This window comes from Lycium barbarum, chromosome 1 (assembly GCF_019175385.1).
Source record: "Lycium barbarum isolate Lr01 chromosome 1, ASM1917538v2, whole genome shotgun sequence".
In the NCBI taxonomy this organism is placed as follows: domain Eukaryota; kingdom Viridiplantae; phylum Streptophyta; class Magnoliopsida; order Solanales; family Solanaceae; genus Lycium; species Lycium barbarum.
The window spans coordinates 125,251,928-125,276,284 of NC_083337.1; the positions used below are offsets into that span (position 1 = coordinate 125,251,928).

The following is a 24,357-nucleotide window of genomic DNA, read 5'->3' on the forward strand; positions in this document are numbered from 1 at the left end:
CGTCATTATCATTGTTGTAGATGAAGGCATGATGAGTTGAGTTCAGCGTGGTTATTGGACAGATTATTATAAGGTATGTAATGACTATCCTTTTTTTTTGGCATGATCCGTAGACATTAAGTGCTTATCGAATCTTTAAAAAAAAAAAGAACTATTGTTTAGAGCTGTCATAGAGGTGTAACGTTTCTAGATATGGTATTGTATCTTCCGAGGGATTCCTGTCTGCTCCTTAGTTCATTGTTGGTAGAAGAGTTAGAGAAAGACATGTTGATATCTTCATATATTTCAGTCTACACATGATATATATATATATATATATATATATATATATATATATATATATATATATATATATATATATATATATATATATTCCTTTAGCCTGGCCACTTGGTCAGTGAGACAGACATGCTTGGCCTATGAGTCAGTGAGACAGATATGCCTGGACTATGGGTCAGTGACAGATTGCCTGGCCGACGGGTCAGTGAGACAGATTTGCCTAGCCGATAGGTCAGTGAGACAAATTGCCTGGCCTTATAGTCAGTAAGATATTACAGTTGCCTGGCCACATGGTCAGTGAGATATATGTTATTGCTATATTGCATTTCACATGAGACATTTCAGGGTATTCATTGGCCTCCAGATTGTTATACTTATCAGTTCAGTTTCAATTTCAATTATTTTGTTGCCTTACATACTTGGTACATTGTTTTGTACTGACGTCCCTTTTGCTGGGGGCGCTGCATTCATGCCTGGAGGTACTGATAGACATGTGGAGCTCCCCAATAAGTGGGACCAGACATTAACTGATTGGTGATCTCCACTTATCCGAAGTTTCCAGATCTAGTTTTGGAGTGTCTTTGTGTTATAGATATGATGGGTAGGTCGGGGCCCTGTCCCGACCATGATATAGTAATGCTTTCCATAGAGGCTTGTAGACGAATCCTTTATACAGTATATTAGTGTTGTAGCCTTACTGGTCTTATATATGTCTACTTTGATACTGTTGGTTATGTACATTCATAGCGGCTTCATCAGCTTGCTCAATATACATATGTTTTGGGTGTGTGCCCCATTCATGAGATAGCCAGTCTTTACACATATACAGAGTGTAGCCCTTTCAGCTTTGTTGGTATTGTCTGTTTGCAGGTAGGCGCTGTCAACCTAAGTTGAAGGCTACCCCTCCATAGTTACAGATTCAGAGTGGTTCGCTTGGGCCGAGTATGGCATGGGGTGCCGGTCACGCCCCTCCAGATTTGGGATGTGACACTTCATTTGAGAAAGACGCTACATTGACCCTCGAATCAAGGCAAACAACATGGCGATTAGAATTACAGGATACACCTAGAGTTGTACTCACAAAATAATCAATAAAATATTTTTTTCCTCATATTTGTTTTGTGATTGCAGTTATTTATTTTCTGCTAGCAAAATTTGTCGCGAACAAATACGGGTTACAAACCCATTCAAATAACTCATATCTTTATCAAATAACTTTAAATTTTAACCACAACTTCAAAAAGACATTCTCAACGAACCTTAATCATCAATTCGTCGAAAATTTCAACCAAGTACAAAACTCATGTGAGCTTTCAAGCTTTTAAAAACTCCAACAATAATTTTTTAATGTTTTACTTTAATTCACCCAACGTTATTTAAATCTGTGTTGATATGTAAATACCACTCTCAGTCAGTTTTTAAGTATTAAAACATGAAAATCATGATGACAAATTAAGAAAATATTGCCTTCTTCTTAAGCATTTCAAATTATATAAAAGGTGAGCTAAATAGGGTAAGATTTAAAATATGGACTTATTTTAAGTAATTATAAGTTCGGGCCAAAGTGAATTAGAGGGTAAAATCTCAAACATAATATACTGTACTATCAATTTAATGCATGTTGCTAATTTTATGACCACACGTGAATCAATAAATTAATTAGCCCTAGTCTTCTTTCGGCTGATTAAATTATCAAACCGCGCAATTAGGAAAATCTAGCTTCTTTTGCGCGCACGGTATGTTTATTGAAAGAGTTCAAGTAATATACTATTAGTTTAAACAATTTTTGCATCATCAGGTCATCTTTACCACTATAACAGATAGAGGTGATTTTAAGATTTTAAATCCAACATTTTAAGAAATTTACATGTAATAAACAACTTTATTTTAATTACACTACGATATATAAAACTTAAACTCTTAGCAAAATTATTTGGTACCTAGGCGTGTATATATGTATATGTTCTGTTATTTATGAATTTCAGGAGGGAAAAAAATCATGGCTTCTTTAGGCAGCGATTACACTTCACCATAAGTTAGCAGAATGCCAGAACAACAAGACTAAATCAACATAGAAAACTTCATTAGCTTTCGTTTATAGTTTTCCTTTTAAAGCAACCATAAGCTCTTCATGAGATTCTGTCCTCATCTCCCTTGTCTATAAAAGCCAGCTAACATTAAAACCCAACAAGTAGCCGTAGACAAAGTTATACTCTCCCCAGTATCAAAAAAGGAAAAACATAAACCAAGTTATACCCAGTGTGTTTCAAGAAAGAGTGATTTCATGGATTTAGAAGGTACTAGTTTGAGGGTATTAATGTTTCCATGGTTGGCTTATGGTCACATTTCCCCTTTACTTGAACATGGCCAAGAAACTTGTAGACGGGATTCTATGTTTACCTATGTTCTACACCTATTAATCTCAAGCTTATCAAGAAAAGGATCCCCCAAAAGTATACTCTTTCAATTCAGCTAGTTGAACTCCATCTACCAAAATTGTCTGAGCTTCCTCCTAGTTACTATACTACTAACGGCCTCCCACTCCATCTTAACCCTACACTCAAATAAGCCCTCAAAATGTCCAAACCTGAATTTTCAAGAATCTTGGAAAATTTGAAACTTGATTTGCTTCTCTATGATTTGCCCCTTCACACAATAATCCAACAATAATGCTCATGACTTGCGGTGTAGCTTCATTTTCCTAGTTTTTACATTCAAGCTTCATTTTCCTAGTTTTTACATTCAAACTTAGAATCCCTTTCTCATCCCTTTATTTGAGGAAGATTGAACGAACAAGATTTGAGGAAATGTTGGAAAAAGACATTGAAGAGAAGCATCCTGATGATAAGGACGACCCTTCAGCTGAAGAAGTACCAATGAATAAAATCATGCTGATGAATACCTCCAGGCAAATAGAGGCAAAGTGCATTGATTATCTTATTGAATTGATCTAAACGAAAATTGTTCCAATTGGTCCTGCGGTCCATGACCGCATGAATGAAGATGATGGGAATATGGACCTCATCAATTGGCTAGGAAAGAAAGATGAGCATTCAACTGTATTTGTCTCCTGTGGAAGTGAGTATTTCTTGACTATGGAAGACATGGAAGAGATAGCTTACGGACTGTAACTTAGCAGCGTTAATTTCATATGGTTTGTAAGGTTTCCAAAGGGGGAAAAAGTCAAACTTGAAGAAGCACTACCCCAAGGTTTTCTTGAAAGAATTGGAGACAGGGAAAGGCTAGTGGATGGATGGGCATCACAGCCAAGAATTCTCCACCATCCAAGTACGGGAGGATTTGTAAGTCATTGCGGTTGCAATTCTGTAACGGAAAGTAATAAATTTTGGTGTGCAAATCATAGCCATGCCCATTCACCTTGATCAACCAATAAATGCTAGGTGTATGGTAGAAGTTGGGGTAGCTGTGGAGATTGCTAGAGATGATGAAGGGAAGGTTCACAGAGAAGAGAAGGCATATGTTATCAAAAGTGTGATTTGTGAGAAAACAGGGGAAATTTTAAGAGAAAAACTTACCCCCTGTTTGGATGGTGGTTTCCCGTGGTTCATTAATGTATGGTTTTGTATGAAACCATGTTTGTTTCCATTGTTCTTAAAATTATATGGTATTGTGTTGTAAACCCGTGATTCATCCCATGGTTATATAACCATGAAAAGTCCTAATTTTTGTAACTACGAATTTGGTGTTTTTTCCATGGTTACGTATTTTATTTCCCCATTATACTCTACCCTGCACCATTCACCCCACTCCACCCCTACCCTACCACTCACCCCCACCCCTCCCCTGCTCCACCTTCCACCATCCACCTCACCCCCACCTCCACCCTCCCACTCACCCCCACTCCACGCCCTCCCTACCACCCACCCCCACCCTTATCCCACAACCACCCACCCCTCTACCACCCACTACCCCCACCCTCACTACCCCTATCCTCATCCCACTACCCCTCACCCCCACCCTCATCCCACAACCACCCATCTCACACCACCTACCCCTCCACCACCCCCACTGACTACCTACTTATCTTTTAAAGTTCCTATTTTATTCTTTACCTGAGTTTTATTAATATATATAAACTAATTTCTAATTAAGAGTTAAGGGTATTTTAGTAAACTTACAAGTTATTATACAGTACCATACAGTCAAACCAAACAATACAAATATTATTAAACCACAACAAACGATATAGTCTATCCAAACATTATGTTCATTAATACAGTACAATACAATACAACACCATACTGTACCATACCATACTGTACATTAATGAACTACGAGAAACAACCATCCAAACAGAGGGTTAAGGACACTAGTGAAAATTTGAAGTCCATAAGCAGAGGAGATGGATGCAGCCGTTGAAAAGCTAATACAACTTTGCAAAAATAGCAAGTGCATTAAATCTTCTATTTAGTGTGTACGAATCTCTATTTTGGATCCGGCTCCTCTCCATTTCTCTTCTCTCTATTTTCCCCAAGTTCTTACTTGGATGATAGACATTTGTCATAGTTAACAAATAATGGTTAAGATTTAGTTAAACAAACTAAGATTTTAATCATAGTTAGAATAATAAATACACCATATATTTACTTCCAAATCTTTTGGTAATCCCATAATTATAGTTCCAGAAAATCTCATCCATATATACATTTAATGATTTTCTCTCTTTTCCAATTTTGTTACGAGTTCCTCTTCTTCTTTTTCTTAAATAGACTTTTTCTTTTTGAACAGCCTAATGCTTCGTGGGAGTAAATACAATAAGACCCAATTAAATTAATGTACAATATCAAAAATTAAAAGAATGAAAAATAATATTATAAAATAAAAAATTTATCTGTCTAATGTTAAATTTTAGTGGAATCTTGTCAATTGTTAAAAAAAAAAAAGTATTGTTCATCAAAGAAAAAGAGGAACACATCAAATTAAATTAGCAAGTAAATATTAACTCAAAATACAAAATTACTAATCAAGAGCTCAAAAATCTAGAAAAAAGGAGGAACTATTGGAAAATTCAGAAATTCATAAGGAAATCTTTGGTATATTAATTATTCTAGCTCTGATCAAAACCTTAGTTTGGTTAATTAAATCTCAATCATTATTTGTTAACTATGACACATGTCTTTCATCCAAATAAGAACTTGGGGAAAATGGAGTTCTATGGAGAGGAGCCGGATCCATATTTTTTTATTTTACCCTCTAAATCACTTTGGCCTGAACTTATAATTAAAATAAGTCCATATTTTAAATCTTACCCTATTTAGCTCACCTTTTATATAATTTGAAATGCTTAACAAGAAGGCAATATTTTCTTAATTTGTCATCATGATTTTCATGTTTTAATACTTAAAAACTGACTGAGAGTGGTATTTACATATCAACACAGATTTAAATAACGTTGGGTGAATTAAAGTGAAACATTAAAAAATTATTGTTGGAGTTTTTAAAAGCTTGAAAGCTCACATGAGTTTTGTACTTGGTTGAAATTTCCGACGAATTGATGATTGAGGTTCGTTGAGAATGTCTTTTTGAAGTTGTGGTTAAAATTTAAAGTTATTTGATAAAGATATGAGTTATTTGAATGGGTTTGTAACCCGTATTTGTTCGCGACAAATTTTGCTAGCAGAAAATAAATAACTGCAATCACAAAACAAATATGAGGAAAAAAATATTTTATTGATTATTTTGTGAGTACAACTCTAGGTGTATCCTTTAATTCTAACTCCATGTTGTTCGCCTTGATTCGAGGGTCAATGTAGTGTCTTTCTCAAATGAAGTGCATATCCCAAATCTGGAGGGGCGTGACCGGTACCCCGTGCCATACTCGGCCCAAGCGAACCACTCTGAATCAATAACTGTGGAGGGGTAGCCTTCAGCTTAGGTTGACAGAGCCTACCTGCAAACAGACAATACCAACAAAGCCGAAAGGGCTACACTCTGTATATGTGTAAAGACTTGCTATCTCATGAATGGGGCACACACCCAAAACATATGTATATTGAGCAAGCTGATGAAGCCACTATGAACGTACACAATCAACAGTATCAAAGTAGACATATACAAGACCAGCAAGGCTACAACACTAATATACTGTATAAAGGATTCGTCTACAAGCGTCTATGGAAAGCATAACTATATCATGGTCGGGACAAGGCCCCGACCTACCCATCATATCTATAGCACAAAGACACTCCAAAACTAGATCTGGAAACTCCGATAAGTGGAGATCACCAATCAGCTGATGTATGGTCCCGCTTATTGGGGAGCTCCACATGTCTATCAGTACCTCCAAGCATGAATGCAGCGCCCCCAGCAAAAGGGACGTCAGTACAAAACAATGTACCGAGTATGTAAGACAACAAAATAATTGAAATTGAAACTGAACTGATAAGTATAACAATCTGGTGGCCAAGGAATACCCTGAAATGTCTCATGTGAAATGCAATATAGCAATAACATATATCTCACTGACCATGTGGCCAGGCAACTGTAATATCTCACTGACCATAAGGCCAGGCAATCTGTCTCACTGACCCATCGGCTAGGCAAATCTGTCTTACTGACCTGTCGACCAGGCAATCTGTCTCACTGACCCATAGGCCAAGCATATTTGTCTCACTGACTCGTAGGCCAAGCATGTCTGTCTCACTGACCTAGTGGCCAAGCTAAAGAAAATATATGTATATATCATGTTGTATATCATGTGTAGACTGAAATATATGAAGATATCAACATGTCTTTCTCTAACTCTTCTACCAACAATGAACTAAGGAACAGACAGGAATCCCTCGGAAGATACAATACTACATCTAGAAACGTTACACCTCTATGTCAGCTCTAAACAATAGTTCTTTTTCTTTAAGATTCGATAAGCACTTACTGTCTACGGATCATGCCAAAAAACAAAAAGGATAGTCATTACATACCTTATAATAATCTGTCCAATAGCCACGCTGAACTCAATTCGTCGCGCCTTAATCTACAACAATGATAATGACGCTATCGTTAAGCTATGAAAGATACAACTATCGTATAACGAACTATAAGCTTATTCTATATTAAAAGGGGTAGCACCTCCCCTGATTTTATTACTTTCCTCGAGCCTACAATAGGTGAGACTACACAACAACACAACCAACAACCTAACACAACACAATCAGAATTTGACACCAACTCAACGTACGACATGCTCGGTTTAAAGTTATTAAACGACAAGTTCCCAACTCCTCTTTTCTTTAAATCACAAGTAAACTGTCATGACCCAACTAGGGGCCGCGACGGGTACCCGGAGCAAATTACTGAGCACCGCTCACTCTACTACTTGTCTTGCTCATTTAATACTCTTTTATCAATTTTACATACCAATTGTAGGAAAAATCATATTTAACCAAAACATAAATACATTATATACATTTTCCTTTCGGCCATCAAAATAATATACATATATATGAAAACATCTTGTGAGACCATCTAACCCACACTGCGTATCTACGAGCCTCTACTAACATAGACGGAACAAGACTCTGTCATGCCCAAAATATGCATATATGAATGTACATCAAAAGAATATCCATGAGCACCTCCGAACAATGGAGTGCTATCTATCAGCTGACAGCTACTGAGGACCCGGGCCAAGCTCTCCTCCCTGTCTACCTGTGGGCATGAACACAACGTCCGAAGAAAGGACGTCAGTACGAATATTGTACCGAGTATGAGAGGCATACATAATGAAAGGAGACATCAATAATATGGGGATAACATCAACATGAGACATCTGGATCTGACTGGTAATCATAAATGAAGTAATGCATGCTATCTTACTCATACTCATCATCATAACATGTATGCATTATATGCAAGTTGCCCGTCCATGTCGGAACGGTGTGATAATCAATAATATTAGCTCGCGTCCAGGCCTCCCATGTCCGGGGTACCATCTCATGCCGCCCACTAGTGGTGTCTGCCCACGCCCGTAGGTCGTGGTGTATCTGTATCGCCGCCCGTCGAAGCGGTGTCTGCCCGGCCAACTAGGCATGGTGTGAAATGCTCATGACATGCTTAACGTAAATACTCATAGTAATATGCTTATCATAAAATACTTATCTTATCATAATGCATGTATAAGGCTCATGATCAACTTTACTCTATCGGGGTGACGTAAGGTCGTGATCCCCCGGTTACATTATGGAACCATTATGGACATTCTGTCTCACCTTGAAAGGACTAGTACATAAGGTGAGTGTAGGCAAGGAATAACATCATCATCATTCTAGTGTCATCATATCGTATAACTTATCTCATATAGACATTCATAGGTATAAGCTTTTAACTTCTTCGAATGTAAGAACTCATGAAAGGAATAGGGATTCAAGCTAAAAGATTCATGCCATTAGAAAGAAGGACTAGCCTCACATACCTTGGTCGTTTAGCTAAGATATCGCTCACTTGTTCTCCGTCGATATCACGTCGTTACCTTCATAAGAGAATTCGTATCAACATTAGTAAACTAACTATAAGAACGCATTGCTAATTCTAGGAAAAGTCGGACAACGCTTCCTTCGCTCATACTACTTTTCTCATGTTTTATATCAACTCCCAATATTCATGATATTATTCGCAATATCATAATCGACAATCGTCATTTACGTACATTTGGCAGACTCCACCATTTTCCTCCAATTTTCCCTTATTTCTACTTCTAGCTCATCCTTGCGTTTTCATGCATTTAATGCTTGTTTCATGATATAAACATCATTTATAACGTATTTGTACTAACAACACTTCAATATTCATAGTTCAATTCCACTATCATTCATTTATGCCACTATTCACTCAATAATGACCCATTTCTATGTTCTTCTACATTTCAAGTGTCTAAGCTTTCCAATACTTCAAACAACATGGAATAATCATGAAACTTACCTTGGATGATGGTTGAACAATCCTTAAGTTGAAATACTTCAATTAGCCAAAACCCTAGTCTCACCTTCTTTGAAATTTCTTCACTTAGATGATCCTTTATTGTGTTCTTACACTTGATTTCATGAAATTAGTGTTGTTGGTCTTGATATCACCTTTGATTCTCTTGAATTCTTGTGGAGGAAATATTTGGAGAGTTCTAGAAGTCTCTTGAGTTGTCTTGATGAAAAATGAAATGAAATGAGCTTAAGTCCCCTTTAAAAATCAAAAAATCTGATCTTTAATGAATTCTTGTCGGGATGAACAGTGGTCGTAAACCACCATATACGGACCGTATTTTGATTTACGGTCCGTCCTCCATGGCCGTATTTAATCATTTTAAAAACAGAAAGTTTTGGCTGAGGAACATGGCAGTTTACGACCTGGTTTACGGACCGTAAACCAGTTTACGGTCCGTAAACTGGGTCGTATTTAACCATATCATCACTGGGCAGAACTTGAGATTTTTGGCAAGCTGAAGGACGATTGCACTATACGGTCCGTAAATCACTTTACGGGCCGTATAGTGCCATATACGACCACTGGACTGAAAATTTTTCCGCGACTTTCTTATTTCCAAAAATTCATGATTAGCCATTCCCGACTTAACAAAACATCATACACTCAAACTTTTTCATCATTCCACTCATCATACAAGTACGGAGAAATTTCCGAGGTGTAACATAAACAACACTAATAACTCTATCAGTCCTTTATCAACAATAATCAGCCCTAAACACCAACAATTAAACCCTCAAAACATTCCAACAAGGGCGCAACAATAACCACAACAAGCCCGGTTTTACAATATCAAACAACACTCCTCCAAGATTTCTTTTGCTTTCAATCACACCAACCACAATAACAATAGTATTATTAGGTTATATGTACTGATTTCCAACCATAAAACATCAAGAACACAACTTCAAATTAGTCCAGCAGTTTATAGCAGCCTAGAATTAATTTTCAGGCCATTTCTTCAAGAGTTCTTACTTCCGCAACTTAGTTAAGACTCCAAAGAGCTCAAACATATGAAGAGGAGAAGATTCCTTACCTATTTCTGTTCTTCAAGAGAAGAAACCAAGGAGGTAGTTAGACTTGGGTGGAAATCACTTTCATTGACTTACATTCTTCAAGATTTGAAACAGCCCATCAACTTAAATTGCAAAAGTGAGAAGATTTTCTGCAAATTCCTTAGGGTTTTGGGGCTGATCTGAGAGAGAATTCTTTTGGATCCTCCTAAGGCTCTCTAGGTTCTGAAAATTATGTGGAAATAATGAGAAAGTCCAGCCCTTTAAAGGGGCCCTTTGGCTGCCCTTATCCCTTGCTTTTTTTAGGGGGGATTAGTTTTCAGTTTTTCCTTTTAGAAAGTAGGTGACACACCTGCTAATCACCTACTTTCTTAATTAGAGAATAATATCTGCTGGTCCTTATCAATTTAACACGCGTCTCGTCCTCGTTTGATAATTAATATACGTGTTAAGTAGCTCAGCAAGTAGGACAGGGTAAGCAAGTAGCACGTTTTTATTGCCTAAAATTCCATTTCTCATATTTAAGTGCATTCATCAACCTCAACTTAGTCGTGCATATATTGAACGAAAACACGGGATTCTAACTTAGTCGTAAATACGTTGAAAGAAAATACGGGATGTTACATGAAGGATGGATTTCTGTTCATGTGTTGAATCTAGGGAGAACTTTGAGCAGCACTTGGTTTGTTCTTGAGGGAAGACGTCTCTCGAACTCTCTTTTTGTGAAGACCTTTGGAGAAGACTTATGTAGATGTCGTTGCTCTCTTCTGCCTCTAGTCAAGATGTTATGTCAATTTCAAGATGTCCTTAAAATGGGATATGTGACCCCTTTATATAGGTGTGAGCAAGTGCTTGGGGGTATTTTGGTCTCTAAGTAATTCTAACGGTCCTTAGACCTGAAGAACATGGGTTGGGCTTATCTTGTCAGCTTAATAGACTAACCCAAATAAAATTTGGATTTCATTCAAGTCGTGTAATTTTGACTTAAATAATTAATCTGATTTTATTAACTAAAATTTGACTTGGTCAACATGTCAATAACTTAGAATTTAATTGAAATTTTGTATGGATTAATTCAATTAAAATTTCGATGTCCACAGATGCCCCCTACTTCAAAAATTTTCGAGGTGTAGGCTTGCCAAAATTGTAGACGAGACTTGAAGTACCCCTGGAGTGGTCTTCGTACAAAACTTCTTTGAGACTTGTTTTCAAAGACATTTCTTGAAATGTGGCTTGAACTTCTTCATTTTTTTTTTGTGAACAACCAAAAAGATACGCAAATCTCTTCCTTTAATTTTGAGGATGAGTTTATTCCATCAATTTTTCTTGATCAATAATCAAATATCAGAATTGTATTATAACTCTATATGGCAAATACATCCTTCCATAACAGGACAAAATGAAAAATAACATTATTCAATTCAACCATTTCAAATTTGAACAAAAACAATGAAATTGATTTTTGCCTTATGTAACTCTTGATTTTGTCTTCCTCATAATTATTCAAATTATGTTGCATGATTTGGAAAATTATATGTCTTTCCTTTTTTTTTTTTTCGCAATATGGAATTGATCTTTTCCTTTATTTTGTTTCTGAATTCATTTCTCCCTATATGGTAATTTGGAAAAAATAATAGACCAAATCAATAACCATATAGTGATGAGCTTTCCGGGAAACACAATTAGGTACATTTGCATTCTTTTTGGAAAAAATCTCACTGCCTTAATAAATCTATATAAGGCGTGCACCTCTACCAATTGAAGCCATCAATTCTTTTTCCATTTCTTACAACTCTTTCAATATCATTCCTGCTGAGTCGAAGCGTGTCGTCGCACCCTGGCGTCCATCCTGCTCGGTTGAAGCACCATGACATTGGCAAAGATATCCTTCAATGCTAAGTTGAAACGTCGGGCAAGTGGTTTCCATGTATTGTATCATTTTTCTCTCTTCCTTTTTTTTTTTTTAAGGATTGCGACTAAGGATTTTTAGATTTGTGCACCTATGAGAAAAGGAATGGTACGTTGTTGTTGGAGTATCAAAATGACAAGCCTCTTGGTTTGTATGAAAGTAGACTTCTAAGGCTACAACATATCCAAAAACCAAAGAAAAAATCCGTACAGATTGACGGGAATTAAGTTTTAAAGTTGAGCTCCAGATTTGTGTTTTCTTCTGACAATTTCGTGCAGTCTCACCAAAAATATGTATCTTAGTGTAGGAGCGTCTAAATGAAAAGTGGCTTCATTCTGAAGATGCTATACTCGTAGGACTATCAAAATTCACCATCAAACACCGTCAAGATTGAAGGGAATTAATTTTGAAATTGGTAACCAGATCTGGTGATTCTTCTGATTGTTTCGTGTAGTCTCACCAAAATGTCTGTATCTTAGCGTAGGAGCAACCAAATGACGAGTGGCTTGATTAAGAAGATTCTACAATTGTAGTACTATGACATATCCAAAACTCAAAGTTAAAATTTTTCTGAATTGACAGAAGTTAATTTTTGAAGCTGGTCTCCAGATATGTCGTGCTGGACTTTGGACAACATTCATGAGGGCACTTATCCTTTTTCTTGTATTTTTTTTGTAGGTCTACACGAGAGTGTAAATGGTCTCTATTTCAAATGAAAACATGCACACGAATTCACAACCCACTCTTGAAGCCACAAATATCAAATAAAATTCCTACAGCACTGGAAGGACCTTCATAATTCATCATCATTTATTGGTGAGGAACTACTTGGGATGATGTCCGTCCGACTTCGATGGAACTTGTTGCATTACTCTGTCCAGCTGGCTTTCGTGAGAGGAAACTTATTGCATCCCTCTTTGGTGGTTTTGTTTTACTTTAGCAAAGAATAACTTGGTGATTCCTCCTTTCTTGCTGCGTTGATTGAGAACATTTGGAGTAGCCTTTTCTATCCTTGGGGAGAAAGACCATGGAGAATCTCATCCCTATGACTTGGCGGAAGAAGACCATGTGATGTCATTTTCTCACGATTTTATAAAGACGTAAGGAGAATGACTTGTCCATTAACCTGTGGCGCTGACAACCTCTTCTTTTGACTTAGTAAAGAAGTGAAAGAAGCTAGCATCCTTCTCGCGGCATGGATGTTTTATCCTTCAAGACTTGGTGGAGAAGTACAATGACACAATGTTCACCATCCCGCACTGAAGCATTAAGGCTTCGTCATTTTGTATATATTTTTAGGTCTATGAAGCAGTACAACTGGTCTCGATGCTGTCGACGTGATTTGTAAGGAATACTTAGTGTCTACCCTTGAAGTAGTTTTTTTGCGAACACAACTTAGACCTTCACTTTTCTTGCAGCATCCGTAGAACAATTACATGGTAAATCTCATCCTTGCGGCTTAGTAAGATTGACAGTTAGCGTAGTCCTTTCCAACCTTGGCAAGAAAGTTGACGGTGCATCTCCCTCTTTAACTTGGCGAGAGAGGCACTTGAAGTACCTCATTTTTTTGCAGGTATGACGAGCAAGTATATGAACTAAGTAGATATGCCCCCAAACAGAGTGTGTAGACCCATTGATGCAGTAAGATCCATCTACTATGAAGAAGTTTATGTAAGAAGAACATCATGGAAAATCGCTCCATCCTCCAAAGTTGTAGAACCTTGTCTTTAGATTCTCCAAGCGTGTGAAAAGCAGCAAAGGAAACTTTGTGCAAGCAACTTTTCTTTGACTCCGTGTTAAAGGGATGAGCTTTTTATTTTTACTCATGTGACTGCACTTAGAAGAAAATTTTAAATAGCCTACGTACCTCGGCGAAGAGGATCAAGTCATTACATAGTTCATAAAGAGTACTTTATTTGAGTTTTTTTATGTAGTTTATACTCGTGCATCATGGAGCGTTGAAATGTGCAGTTTAAGCTTGTGTAAAAAGACTCGTAACAACTTGTAGTTTAGGCTCATACGTCGAGTAACATAGAAACTTGCAGTTTAGGCTCGTGCGCCGAGGAGCATTGGATGTGCAGTTTAAGCTGGTGCATCGAGGAGCAGTTTAGGAAAGAATTCCAATAATGTAACTGGATATCGAACCCTTTGTGATAAAGCATTGCTGCACCAACTCTTGACATTGGACTTTACGGTTCTCTATGTTTGAAGATGATATGTGCTGCCTTTTACTTTTGGAATTTGATGCTTTAAAGCTCTTGGTTGCTTACGTTTTTATGAGCAACCAATGTCCAAGTTTCACCGTCCTAATTGTTGGAGTCGTCATCAAAATTGGATGTGTTTGGAGTTTTCTTCAAGGCTGGAACTTCAACTGGTTTAGAGCTCCCAAGTTGTAGCATAATTGATCCTTGTTTAGTTTTTGTAGATGCAACATAAAACCTACATCTTTGAGTTTCTAGCACCGAGCTTTTCTTGTTATGAAGATAAGCACTAGCATGGTTTGCCTCGACTATATCTTCATCATCAATGATTATTTTTCTGTTCCTAACTAACATCGTAATCTTCTGTTTAAGGATGGAACATTTTTAGTTGGATGACTAATGATGCGATGAAATTTTCAATACTTAGGATTGTTGACTTTGTTGGCTTCGTGGGGTCTCTTTGATAGAGGAAGTTCAATGACCTTCTTGGTCAGCAACTCATTAAGAATTGAAAGGACATCATCGTTAAGAAAAGGGTACACTTTTGCTTCTAACTCCTTCAACGTTGGATGACGCTTTTCTTTGGAGGATGTTGACTTGCAACTTTTTCCTTCATTTTTTGTTTAGCGGAGACTTTTATAATTGTTGTTCCTACTGCCATTGTTTCTTTAGTTTGGTGCCTTGATGGTTGCTTGAATTATTTCTCTTCCTTCCTAGGATCGGATACTTGTGAAATCTTCCCATGTGTCGCAATACTCAACTCCATGTGTCCATTTCAACAATAGACACTTCTGAGAGATGATCTTTGCAACACAAACTTAATGCTCGCCAGTGATTGATGTAGTCAATCACTGGTTCATTCTTTCATTACTTGATAGTCGTCAACTCTATCATGCTTACTATTCAACGTGTGCTAGAGAGGACTTGGCACCTCTCATTGGCCAAGAAATTGTTTATCCTTTTTTCCTTTTTCCTTTATTTTTCTATTTCTTTTTATTGTGTGAAATGTGCATCTGTTACCCAATTTATGTGAATAGTTGTAACTCTTTCTTTCATTTTCTTTTTTTTCATTTTCTCATTAATTACTATTCCAACCTTTCATATTATTTATTACTTATAAATCAAAACCTACACCCATGAACTGGTTTCATTTATATTATCCATTGAAGGGCACTTTCTCAAACCGCAGATGTGATAAAATAGCAGAAAATACAAAATAATGATCACATCATTTTAATAACTTAAGTTATACATATTAATAGTATAATAATCTTTTTCATATATTATAGCAGGTTAGTTACCATAGTTTTAGATTATAAATTAATTATGCACTACATAAAGTTATTGATAGCTACCTTTTTAGATCATTGTATTAATATTTTTTATACCATCAATTAATACATAAAACGTAAGCTTTTGTTAAAATATATTGTTAGCGTGAAAGAATGTATATGCTGGAGTTGCTTTCTATTAAAACCATAATATATTAGGTAAAAATATCACTAATAATTATCTTGGGTACGTAGCCGTAAGAAAATTAGAAGGGAATATGCGACATGTTATTAATGGAGACAACAAAGATGTACAGAGATTAACATCCATCTTTCTGAACTTTACTGAATTATACCACAATTGGACTTTATTTATTTATATTGCAACAGTTCAGACATATAAATCAGAAATTTGATGTCAATGAAATACTTGCATTGTATTTTACAGAACTTTTAGACATTGCACTCTGCTTGGCTTTAAGCGTTCCTAGAGCAGAGATTGGCAAGTCATGCTCATCTATGACATAGGTGTAATTTCGATCATAGTACCAATCAGCAAATGCCTTTGTTAGAGTCTGCATATATAAAAAACTTCCTCAAATTAATAGCATGATAGAACAACTTTTTTTCTGAAATATTTTGTTTTAAAAGATCATGGAATAAAATGTTCGACAAAATAGTATAGTTGCAAGAAGTTAACAAATACAATTCCAAGAATAAATTAAATAATCTCATACGTACCAAGTTGTTAATCGTGGTGACATTTGCAGGAGACCACCAAAATTGGTTCTGGCTATGATGATTGAAAGAGTCAATGAAAACTCCCTTTAATTTAGGATTATCTGCTTTGGGCAAAGCAGCTAAAAATTCCGACCTAAACTCTGAAATATCAAATCAAGAAGTGTTAGACTTTACACCATCGCATAATTGAAAAAAAATAAAAAATTATCCCTGTTAAGTCATCTTTACTAACCTCTGAAGGTTTTGTTCTCACTGGCAGTGCAATTTCCACTTTCAATGCAACCGTTAACATGATTGGCTATAGTAGTGTTTATCTGCAAAACGGTTCATGTAGAAAATAGACATTTTAAGTATGCTCCCAGTATATAGCAATAAAGAAAATCCATTATCAAATTACAACCCTTATATACGTGTCGATTTTTCTACGACAAAATCTTTGGTAATCACGAAATATAGGTCTACAGTAGTGGCCTAAGTGTGGTCGGCTATATTAAACATCTTTCACATAAAAATTGTGTGTATACTAGTTATATATTAAATCTTGAATACTCTAATTGAATTTTTAAGTTTGCCAGTACTGACCAAAGTAATTAAGTAGGAGTATAACAATTGATGAATATCTAATTAACTACCTGAAATTTATCATATGCTGAATTGGCAATGAAAAGTGGTGTCTTGATATCTTGTTGAATGTTCTCTGGGAACAAGCACTGCATGCAGTGAATTGGAAGATTTTTATATATGGTCATTAGTTTACTGGCCAAAAAAAAAAAACAAAAAAACTCAACACAACAATTGCTATCAATCAGTAGTAGTATGTACCAATTCTGGACTCATTTTTGAAGTGCATGATTTAGGTAACGTTTTGGCCGCTCCCTGCAGTAGCTCAGATGAATAGCAACTTATATTAAATTAAAAGTCAAACAAATAGAAAAAGATAATTAATTAGGTGATAGAATTTTACATGTAAAGTAACAAGTGATGTATAAATATCTGTAAAAGCTTTTGCATGATGAGGATCCTTCCTGTAATTGGAAAGAGGGAGCTCCAACATTAAATTGCAATTCTAAATATAGGAATATATCATTTCTTAAAACATTCATGCATAAATCATAAATGTAGTCTTAAAAATCTTACACACGAATAAAATAACCAGAATCAGCCATGCATTTCACTCTAGGAGTATTTGGCAATAATTGACGAAAGCGATCGCAGTATAACATTGTTGGATATGCTCCCGCAGAACTTCCGCTAAGAAGGGCCTGCAATAATTAACTTCTACTTAGTATATAGTATGTGTTTTTTTTTCTTTTTATTTTTTATTTTTTATTAAAGTATATAGTATGTGTCAATTAACATGTATGAGATTAATAGTGAAGAATCACGTGCGCATTTTTTTTTTCTTTTGCATTAGGCATTTCATATCCAGAACTTACTGAGCTGATTAATCTGAAATTTTACCGGAATAAGTCCTTTAAGAGGTACAAACAAAGAAGCGTTCAATTTTAATGGATGGCTTGGTGAAATTTTTTCTATAAACTCATGTTAAACCTAAACCTGTATACTGCATGGATTCAATCTATATACATGTTAGTGTAACCTAACCAACTGTATGAGATGTTACTTGTATTTAATCTACTTTCCTAACTTAACATTCGTGAATATTAGGAACATTAAATGAATCTCAACCATTTCTCCTATAGCACCTCTTTTGCACTTTTAAAAAACCCAAAAAACCGCTATTAGTATTATTTATAGACATCCTCCTCCTCCACTTTATTTTTCTCATTTCTCATTTACTTAAATTAGTTGAGCGATAATTAACATTTACTTACATTCTTCGCATTCTTTAATCCTTTTGCTAGCAGATCCTCCAATACCGCCTCAAAAATTCTTGCACCTCTGAAGTGAAGATTGGTAGCCTAAGAAAAAAGAAAAAGGTAAATGTGATTAAACACTTTCATGTTATAATGATAAATTACTCTCAAATAAGTTCGAAATTAAATTTCCATGTTCTTCTACTAAAATACATCAAAAAAAGATGATAGAAACATAAGGAAGGCTAGTTTCTTTTCTGGTATGTATTATTTCAGCTGAGAAATATATCTATTATTTGAAATTATAGCTTAATTAAAATTAAAGAACGTACAGGATCAACGGATTCGGCATTGCCGGTGAATGCTCCACCATCACAGTATCTAACAAATACTTTGTTCCAATTGTAGAACTCTGCATATTTTACATTAATTAACCATTATATTTGACATGTTGAACTACAATAGAATAATAATGCACCGCAGATTGAGATCTTATTATATTAGTTTATTCCAAGAGAACCTGAATTTGAACTCTGATTCTTGCTAAAAATTCCTGTAAACCACCATGAACCCATATATTTTGATGAACCAATATCGGATTTGGAACGTCCCAGACAATCTGTGACGCTTGTGCACCATGCTCCTCCCTAATAAGAACAATGTGAGAATTCCAAAGATTTGAAAAAAAGAAAAATTGAAACAGCACTATATCTAGGGGAAAATGTACTATAGTCATACTTCTAGCTTTGTCTCAATTCATGTGATACTGTTCGGATTCCGAGGGTCAAACTTCTTTATTTTGATCGTTAAGTCAAACATATAATCTTTATGTTTTTTGAAGAATAATTTAGATTTTAGAAACTACATAAAATGTACCATATGTCCCTCCAAAGGGAGAATATGCATGCTTACCGAAAGTTGAACAATCCAATTTCCAGCTGCTTCTCCAAATCCTGGTTCTAAATGATATGCTGGAGGTGATCCATCCAAGCATACTGCCACATTAAAAAAAATATATATATTAACAGAACTATGCCTACAATTAATTCAAATTTTCTAAATTAATAAGTGAAGGAAATTAACCTGCTCCTTTTGACACGGCATTCTGAACGATTGTTTTTGAGACATAATATGCCTCATCTGATGTTACATTTTCTTTTGCGTGTGACTCAGTGTTGATAATGGCCAATGAACAAATAAGTAAACATAAGAGTACTTGAGGATATGTTTTGGCCATCATCATCCTGTAAGACATAAAACAACAAAGGGAAATGAGAAACTGATGATATCATGGATATATGAGTACATTGCATGTCTGAAAAGAAAAAAAAAGAAATATTCCACACGTACTTTTTAATATATTTGTTGCAAAAGACTTAATTTGTTTTCCCCAACTAATAAAATTTGAGCTATAAATAACATTCTTAGAGATTGCCGATGGTTGAAGTTGGTATCGGAAAAGTAGGCAGGCCACAGATGAGAGAAATACTAGCACCACAATTTCCTTTGAAATTCAAAGATTCTAAGGCCAACAATTTTCTGTTTGCATGATGTAGTTATATGGAACGTCTAGGGAACTAACACATTTCAATTTGTGATAATTATAACTTACACGTGCAATTCCAAATTTAATTACTTAATAATTTCTGCACTTAATCAATCAATTGACTACACCTCAATCACATATATACGAGTTGATCGTCTATAATTAAGAATCTTACATATCCACTATTAAACCAAACACATTTCATTCCAATACCAAATATATTGTCTAAGGCGACGTCAGTGTGCTAAACATAATTAGAGATTCTCTTAATGACAGATTTATATATATTTAGAAGACATAAATTTTTCCACCCATAAGCAAAAAACTTCTTGCAACGACATTGAACTTAATATAAGTGCAACAACATCTAGCTAGTAAGCTTACTCCAAATTGATACTACTGTTTACCCCGAATTTGGATAATCAATTGAATTTGTAAATGAGGTATAGGATATGTGGTTGAACTTTAATATATTTGGTTGAAGAAAGATAAATATGAGAATATGTAAATGATAATCTATGTAGCAATCAATGTTTTGTACTGAATGTGTATATTAAATAATATATTGAGTACTTGTTTGATTGAACAAAGCTAAAGAACACACTGAATCCGGACCAAAATCATAGAATGAGAGAGAGATTTGATATATTTTGCTATTACAATGTTCTAGAACTCAAGAAGCCAACCCTCAAAAGTAGGGTAATGACCCCTATTTATAGTTTTTGCCTTATGGGCCTCATACAACATAAAGCCCTTTTGAATAAAGAAAAACCCTAAAAGGATAAGGTTGGTCGTACGGTCTGACACCCGTACGATTGGCAGTACAATGTGGCAGAACGGTCTTGACGTGTGGCAATTGTGTAACGGATTATCCGGACCAACGGCCATGATCAACTGGGCCAACGGCCACAATCAACCGGGCCAACGGCCACAATCAACTCGGCGAAGGAGAAACCGGACCAAACAATGTTCTTCGCTTTCTTCGGTTCAAGCATTCCTCCGGTCCCGAAAGAAAGTCTTCATGCTCGTGCTTGCTTCTTTCTTCCCTCGATCTTCGGTCTTATCGGTTTAGCATATATCCGATTTTTACCGCATACAGATAGTCCCCACACTTTCCGGACCGTAGTTTTATCGGAGTAACGGGAAGTGGATGAATCAAGAAACCGGTGGATCCATTTGTCCGTTATTATCTTTTCATTTTGGCGGAACAGTTGCGTCACGTCCCTCTGTCATCGGCCACGTGTCTCATCCCGGATGGTCAGCACTGAAAACCGCCGTCACGCACGTCTTTTCAAGTCACTTCTTATTAATTATGGGACACGTGGCACTCCCCGGTTGGTTGGGATCTGTAACCGCCTCGATCCATGTCTATATAACGTCTTCCACTGCTTCATTTTTCAGTTTACGATCCATTTCACTCTCCATGTTCAGTTCTTCACTTCTTCCTTTTACTTCTCTTCATTTCATCATCTTTCAACTCATATTTCTTGTTGATTCATTGCTTATATTACGATAACGGAAACAACTCTGCCAACTTCTTCACTAGCTGTTTTTGTAGAGTGTGTTGCTGCTGCTTCTTCTTACTCTTTTACCATTTCGAATTCTTTCTTGACTGTTCCCTCACTCCTATTTTTTAACTTTTTTTTCGAATTCACCCAATCTCCTTTTCCATATTTTTAAATGTCTGCTAACACCGAAACCACCTCCCATGACGTTCCCTAGGTTTCTTCTCAAGGAACCGAGCCAACTTCTCAACCCAAGGGGAAGGTCACCTTCGAACCCACTGCTTTGGACATTGTACCGTCCAAACCTAACTACAACAAAGATTTCGAGGTCAAGAAACCTTCTCTGGTTTCCGATAGAGGGTTTGATGTAAGGCGGTATCCCTCGTCCATTACAGAGGACAAACTCGATTTAGTCCGGGCTGATTGCGGATGGGATAACCGTCCGGTTCAATTTTTCGCCCCCGGAACAGATGAGTCAGTCACTGACCATCGGGAGGGCTTCTTGTACGTTTATACTTATCCTTTCACCCTCAAGCTCACCCCCCCAATCGATCCAGTCATTTTAGATATGTGCCGGACTTACAACGTTACCCTGGCCCAGATTGGTCCGATTGTTTGGAGGACCGTGGCCTGCCTCCGGCTGTTGGCTAATAATATGAAAAAGGAGTTCACACTAGCCCATTTCATACGGTTATACTCCCCGACATTATTCCGGAGCGGTGTAATAAAACTCGCTAAGCGTAGCCGGAATCCGATTTTCTCAAAAATTGACGAAGACAGAGACCGGGGCTGGTTGGAGCATTATGTCCGGGTGAGGACCAAGGACATTATTCCGGCCAGCTACATGCCCTTTCCGGAGCGGTGGAATGATAATCGTAAGTCCCAGTTCTTCTAATAATTGCTTTTGAATGCTTTGTCAAACTTTAGTTCTTCCACATTCTCACTACTTGTCCTCTTATTTATACTAGCCGTGGGTTGGATACCTCCGGCTGTCCGAAACCTTAATGAATGGGTTATTGCTCTCCTCAGCCAACATACCCACGAAGCTCGGACGTGGGGACTTCTTTATCGTGGCCGATGGGTCGCTTAAAACCACGGTAATACTTTGCTTCTATTGGTAGTCATGACATTTTTCTATCTTTCCTTTGTGTAACATCTTCGGCTTTCAGGTTTGCCTAAGGGCTCGGTGGACCCGAGACCGACATCAGTAGCTGAACCCGCTACGTTGGCACCCGAGTTCGACTCAGTGGGTACATCCCGTATCCTTGCTGCCGCCAACAAGAGAAAAAAGCCCTCGGACAAAGGGCAAAAACCGAAAAAGAGGGCGAGGAGCGTCGTTAGGACTTTAAGGGATGAAACAGAGCCCGAGCTCCTCGTTCGAAGGATCGGTGTGGCCCCTTCTGTGGCTTCCATTCCGGAGGAGGGTATCACCATTTCATCACTTCCTTCAGCCGGGGAAGGACCTTCAGCCCCGGCATTACACACAGGTGGGGAAGAAATTCATTACCTAACTCCTCTAAGGTCCATTGAATTCGTTGACATTTCAGGTGATGCTTCTTCCGAAGAAACCCCCCTGCAAAGGACAAGAAGATCCGAGAAGGCACCTGCCACCGAAGTCGGTCGAAGAACTGAGCCGATCCCCGAGACCGAAGTTCCAACGGCTATTGGCCCGCTCCCCGACTATGAGACCACTGCAACTTCGGAAATCCCTACCTTTGCCGAAGCTGCTGAGGCCGCTCTGAGTTCCCCAACTCCGGCTTCAAGGTCGGATGAGTTTGATGACATGTTCTAGGACACTCGTCCTGCTACCGGCGAAGCTGCTGGCTTCGGACATCTCTCGGTCCCTCGAGCCACGAGGGCAGCTAGCTGGACCACCGAGACTGGAGCTAGGGATAGCCTGGTGCGTGTCTTCCCGACCCCAAGCGTGGAACCCAGGAGGACCAGATCGACCGTAATCACCGTTCCCGAGGATTGTAGCTTTTTGTCTCGCCCGGTGGGGGTAACAAGCTACCTGAGGCCGCTCGTCTCGGACTCGGACAAACAGATGATGAATGGAGTCCCCTGGCAGTGTCTCATTAACGAGGGCATGCACGCGGGCAATCGAGTAAGTTTATCAGCCATCCTTGGAATAATTCATTGAAAATTTTAATTTCTCGTTTATCCGAGTTTTAACGTGCTTCTTGTATAGAGTGTGGTGCTTGTTAACGAAGCCTTCGTCCGTGCTCAGCAAGAGGTTGACGATCTCAAGGGCCAACTGGATGCCTAAGGTCGAGAAACGGAGAAGTTTCAGCACCTTTTACGGGTGAAGGAGGATGAGCTGAACCGAGCAGTTACTCTTTCCAACCTCCAACCCGAGCTCGATACTACGAAGGCCGAAAACCTTCGATTAAAGGATGAGCTGGCCGAGATGGTCGAAAACAACCGGCTTCTAGAAGCAGACAAAGTCGGCCTTAGCCAAGACAATGCTCGTTTTTCTTCAAGGCTTGGTGAGCTCGAAACCACCATCTCTCAACTCCGGGGGGAGCTGGATTCAGTCAAGTCCGATGCCACGAGCATGGCCGAAAGGCATCGGCTGCTCGAATCTGAGAGTGCCCAGTACAAAGAGCGGATGAGGGTGCTTGAGTGGAAGGCTGAGGACCGAGCCCGGATATGTGATGAGCTGAAAACCGAGCTCGAGGGGACGGTCGAAGCTAATGACCTTCTCCAGGCCGAGCTCGAGCCGGCCACTCAAATCCAAAGGGTCCTTGAAAAAGATAGGGATGAACTGGTGGCAAAGTTAGCCGAGGCTGAGGCCGATTTGGCAGAAACCCGTCGGAGCGTGGAGGCCGCCGAGGCTCATATTACGATATCTGTGGAGTACGAATGGTGGAAGTCTCGGAGGATCACCCTTGAGCAAGCCGGGCATGGTTTTACAGATCTTCCGGCCCTGATAGTGGAAGCTAAAAGGGTAGAGGAAGAAGCTAAAAGAGCCCTGGATGCTGACTCCGACGACTCCGAGCGGACAGTGTCCGAACACTCCGGATCAAGCCACACCGGATAGACCTGGGCTTGTATTTAGCCTTTGTTTTTTTTGCTTTTGTAGGG

General features: G+C 37.8%; 1 protein-coding gene, 1 long non-coding RNA gene and 1 pseudogene across 2 annotated transcripts; 1 reads left to right on the forward strand and 2 right to left on the reverse strand.

Annotated features, from left to right (window-relative positions):
• The first annotated feature begins 2,563 nt into the window (after positions 1 to 2,563).
• On the forward strand, positions 2,564 to 4,711 carry LOC132613735 (beta-D-glucosyl crocetin beta-1,6-glucosyltransferase-like; annotated as a pseudogene).
• A 2,897-nt stretch (positions 4,712 to 7,608) lies between these two features.
• Positions 7,609 to 10,492, reverse strand: LOC132598960 (uncharacterized). The gene is made up of 3 exons (XR_009566750.1): positions 10,307 to 10,492; positions 8,711 to 8,767; positions 7,609 to 7,947 (listed from the first exon to the last, which is right to left on the reverse strand). It is a non-coding gene; the product is annotated as an uncharacterized LOC132598960 (long non-coding RNA).
• Positions 10,493 to 15,930: 5,438 nt separating this feature from the next.
• On the reverse strand, positions 15,931 to 19,614 carry LOC132599009 (pectin acetylesterase 8-like). Its single transcript, XM_060312247.1, has 13 exons — positions 19,573 to 19,614; positions 19,306 to 19,466; positions 19,135 to 19,217; positions 18,743 to 18,869; positions 18,555 to 18,634; positions 18,241 to 18,327; positions 17,543 to 17,667; positions 17,370 to 17,430; positions 17,228 to 17,281; positions 17,038 to 17,115; positions 16,638 to 16,719; positions 16,406 to 16,545; positions 15,931 to 16,239 (listed from the first exon to the last, which is right to left on the reverse strand). Exons 2-13 carry the CDS (start codon positions 19,463 to 19,465, stop codon positions 16,069 to 16,071), a joined length of 1,248 nt encoding a protein of 415 aa, XP_060168230.1. The 5' UTR covers position 19,466; positions 19,573 to 19,614; the 3' UTR covers positions 15,931 to 16,068.
• Between the last annotated feature and the right edge of the window lie 4,743 nt (positions 19,615 to 24,357).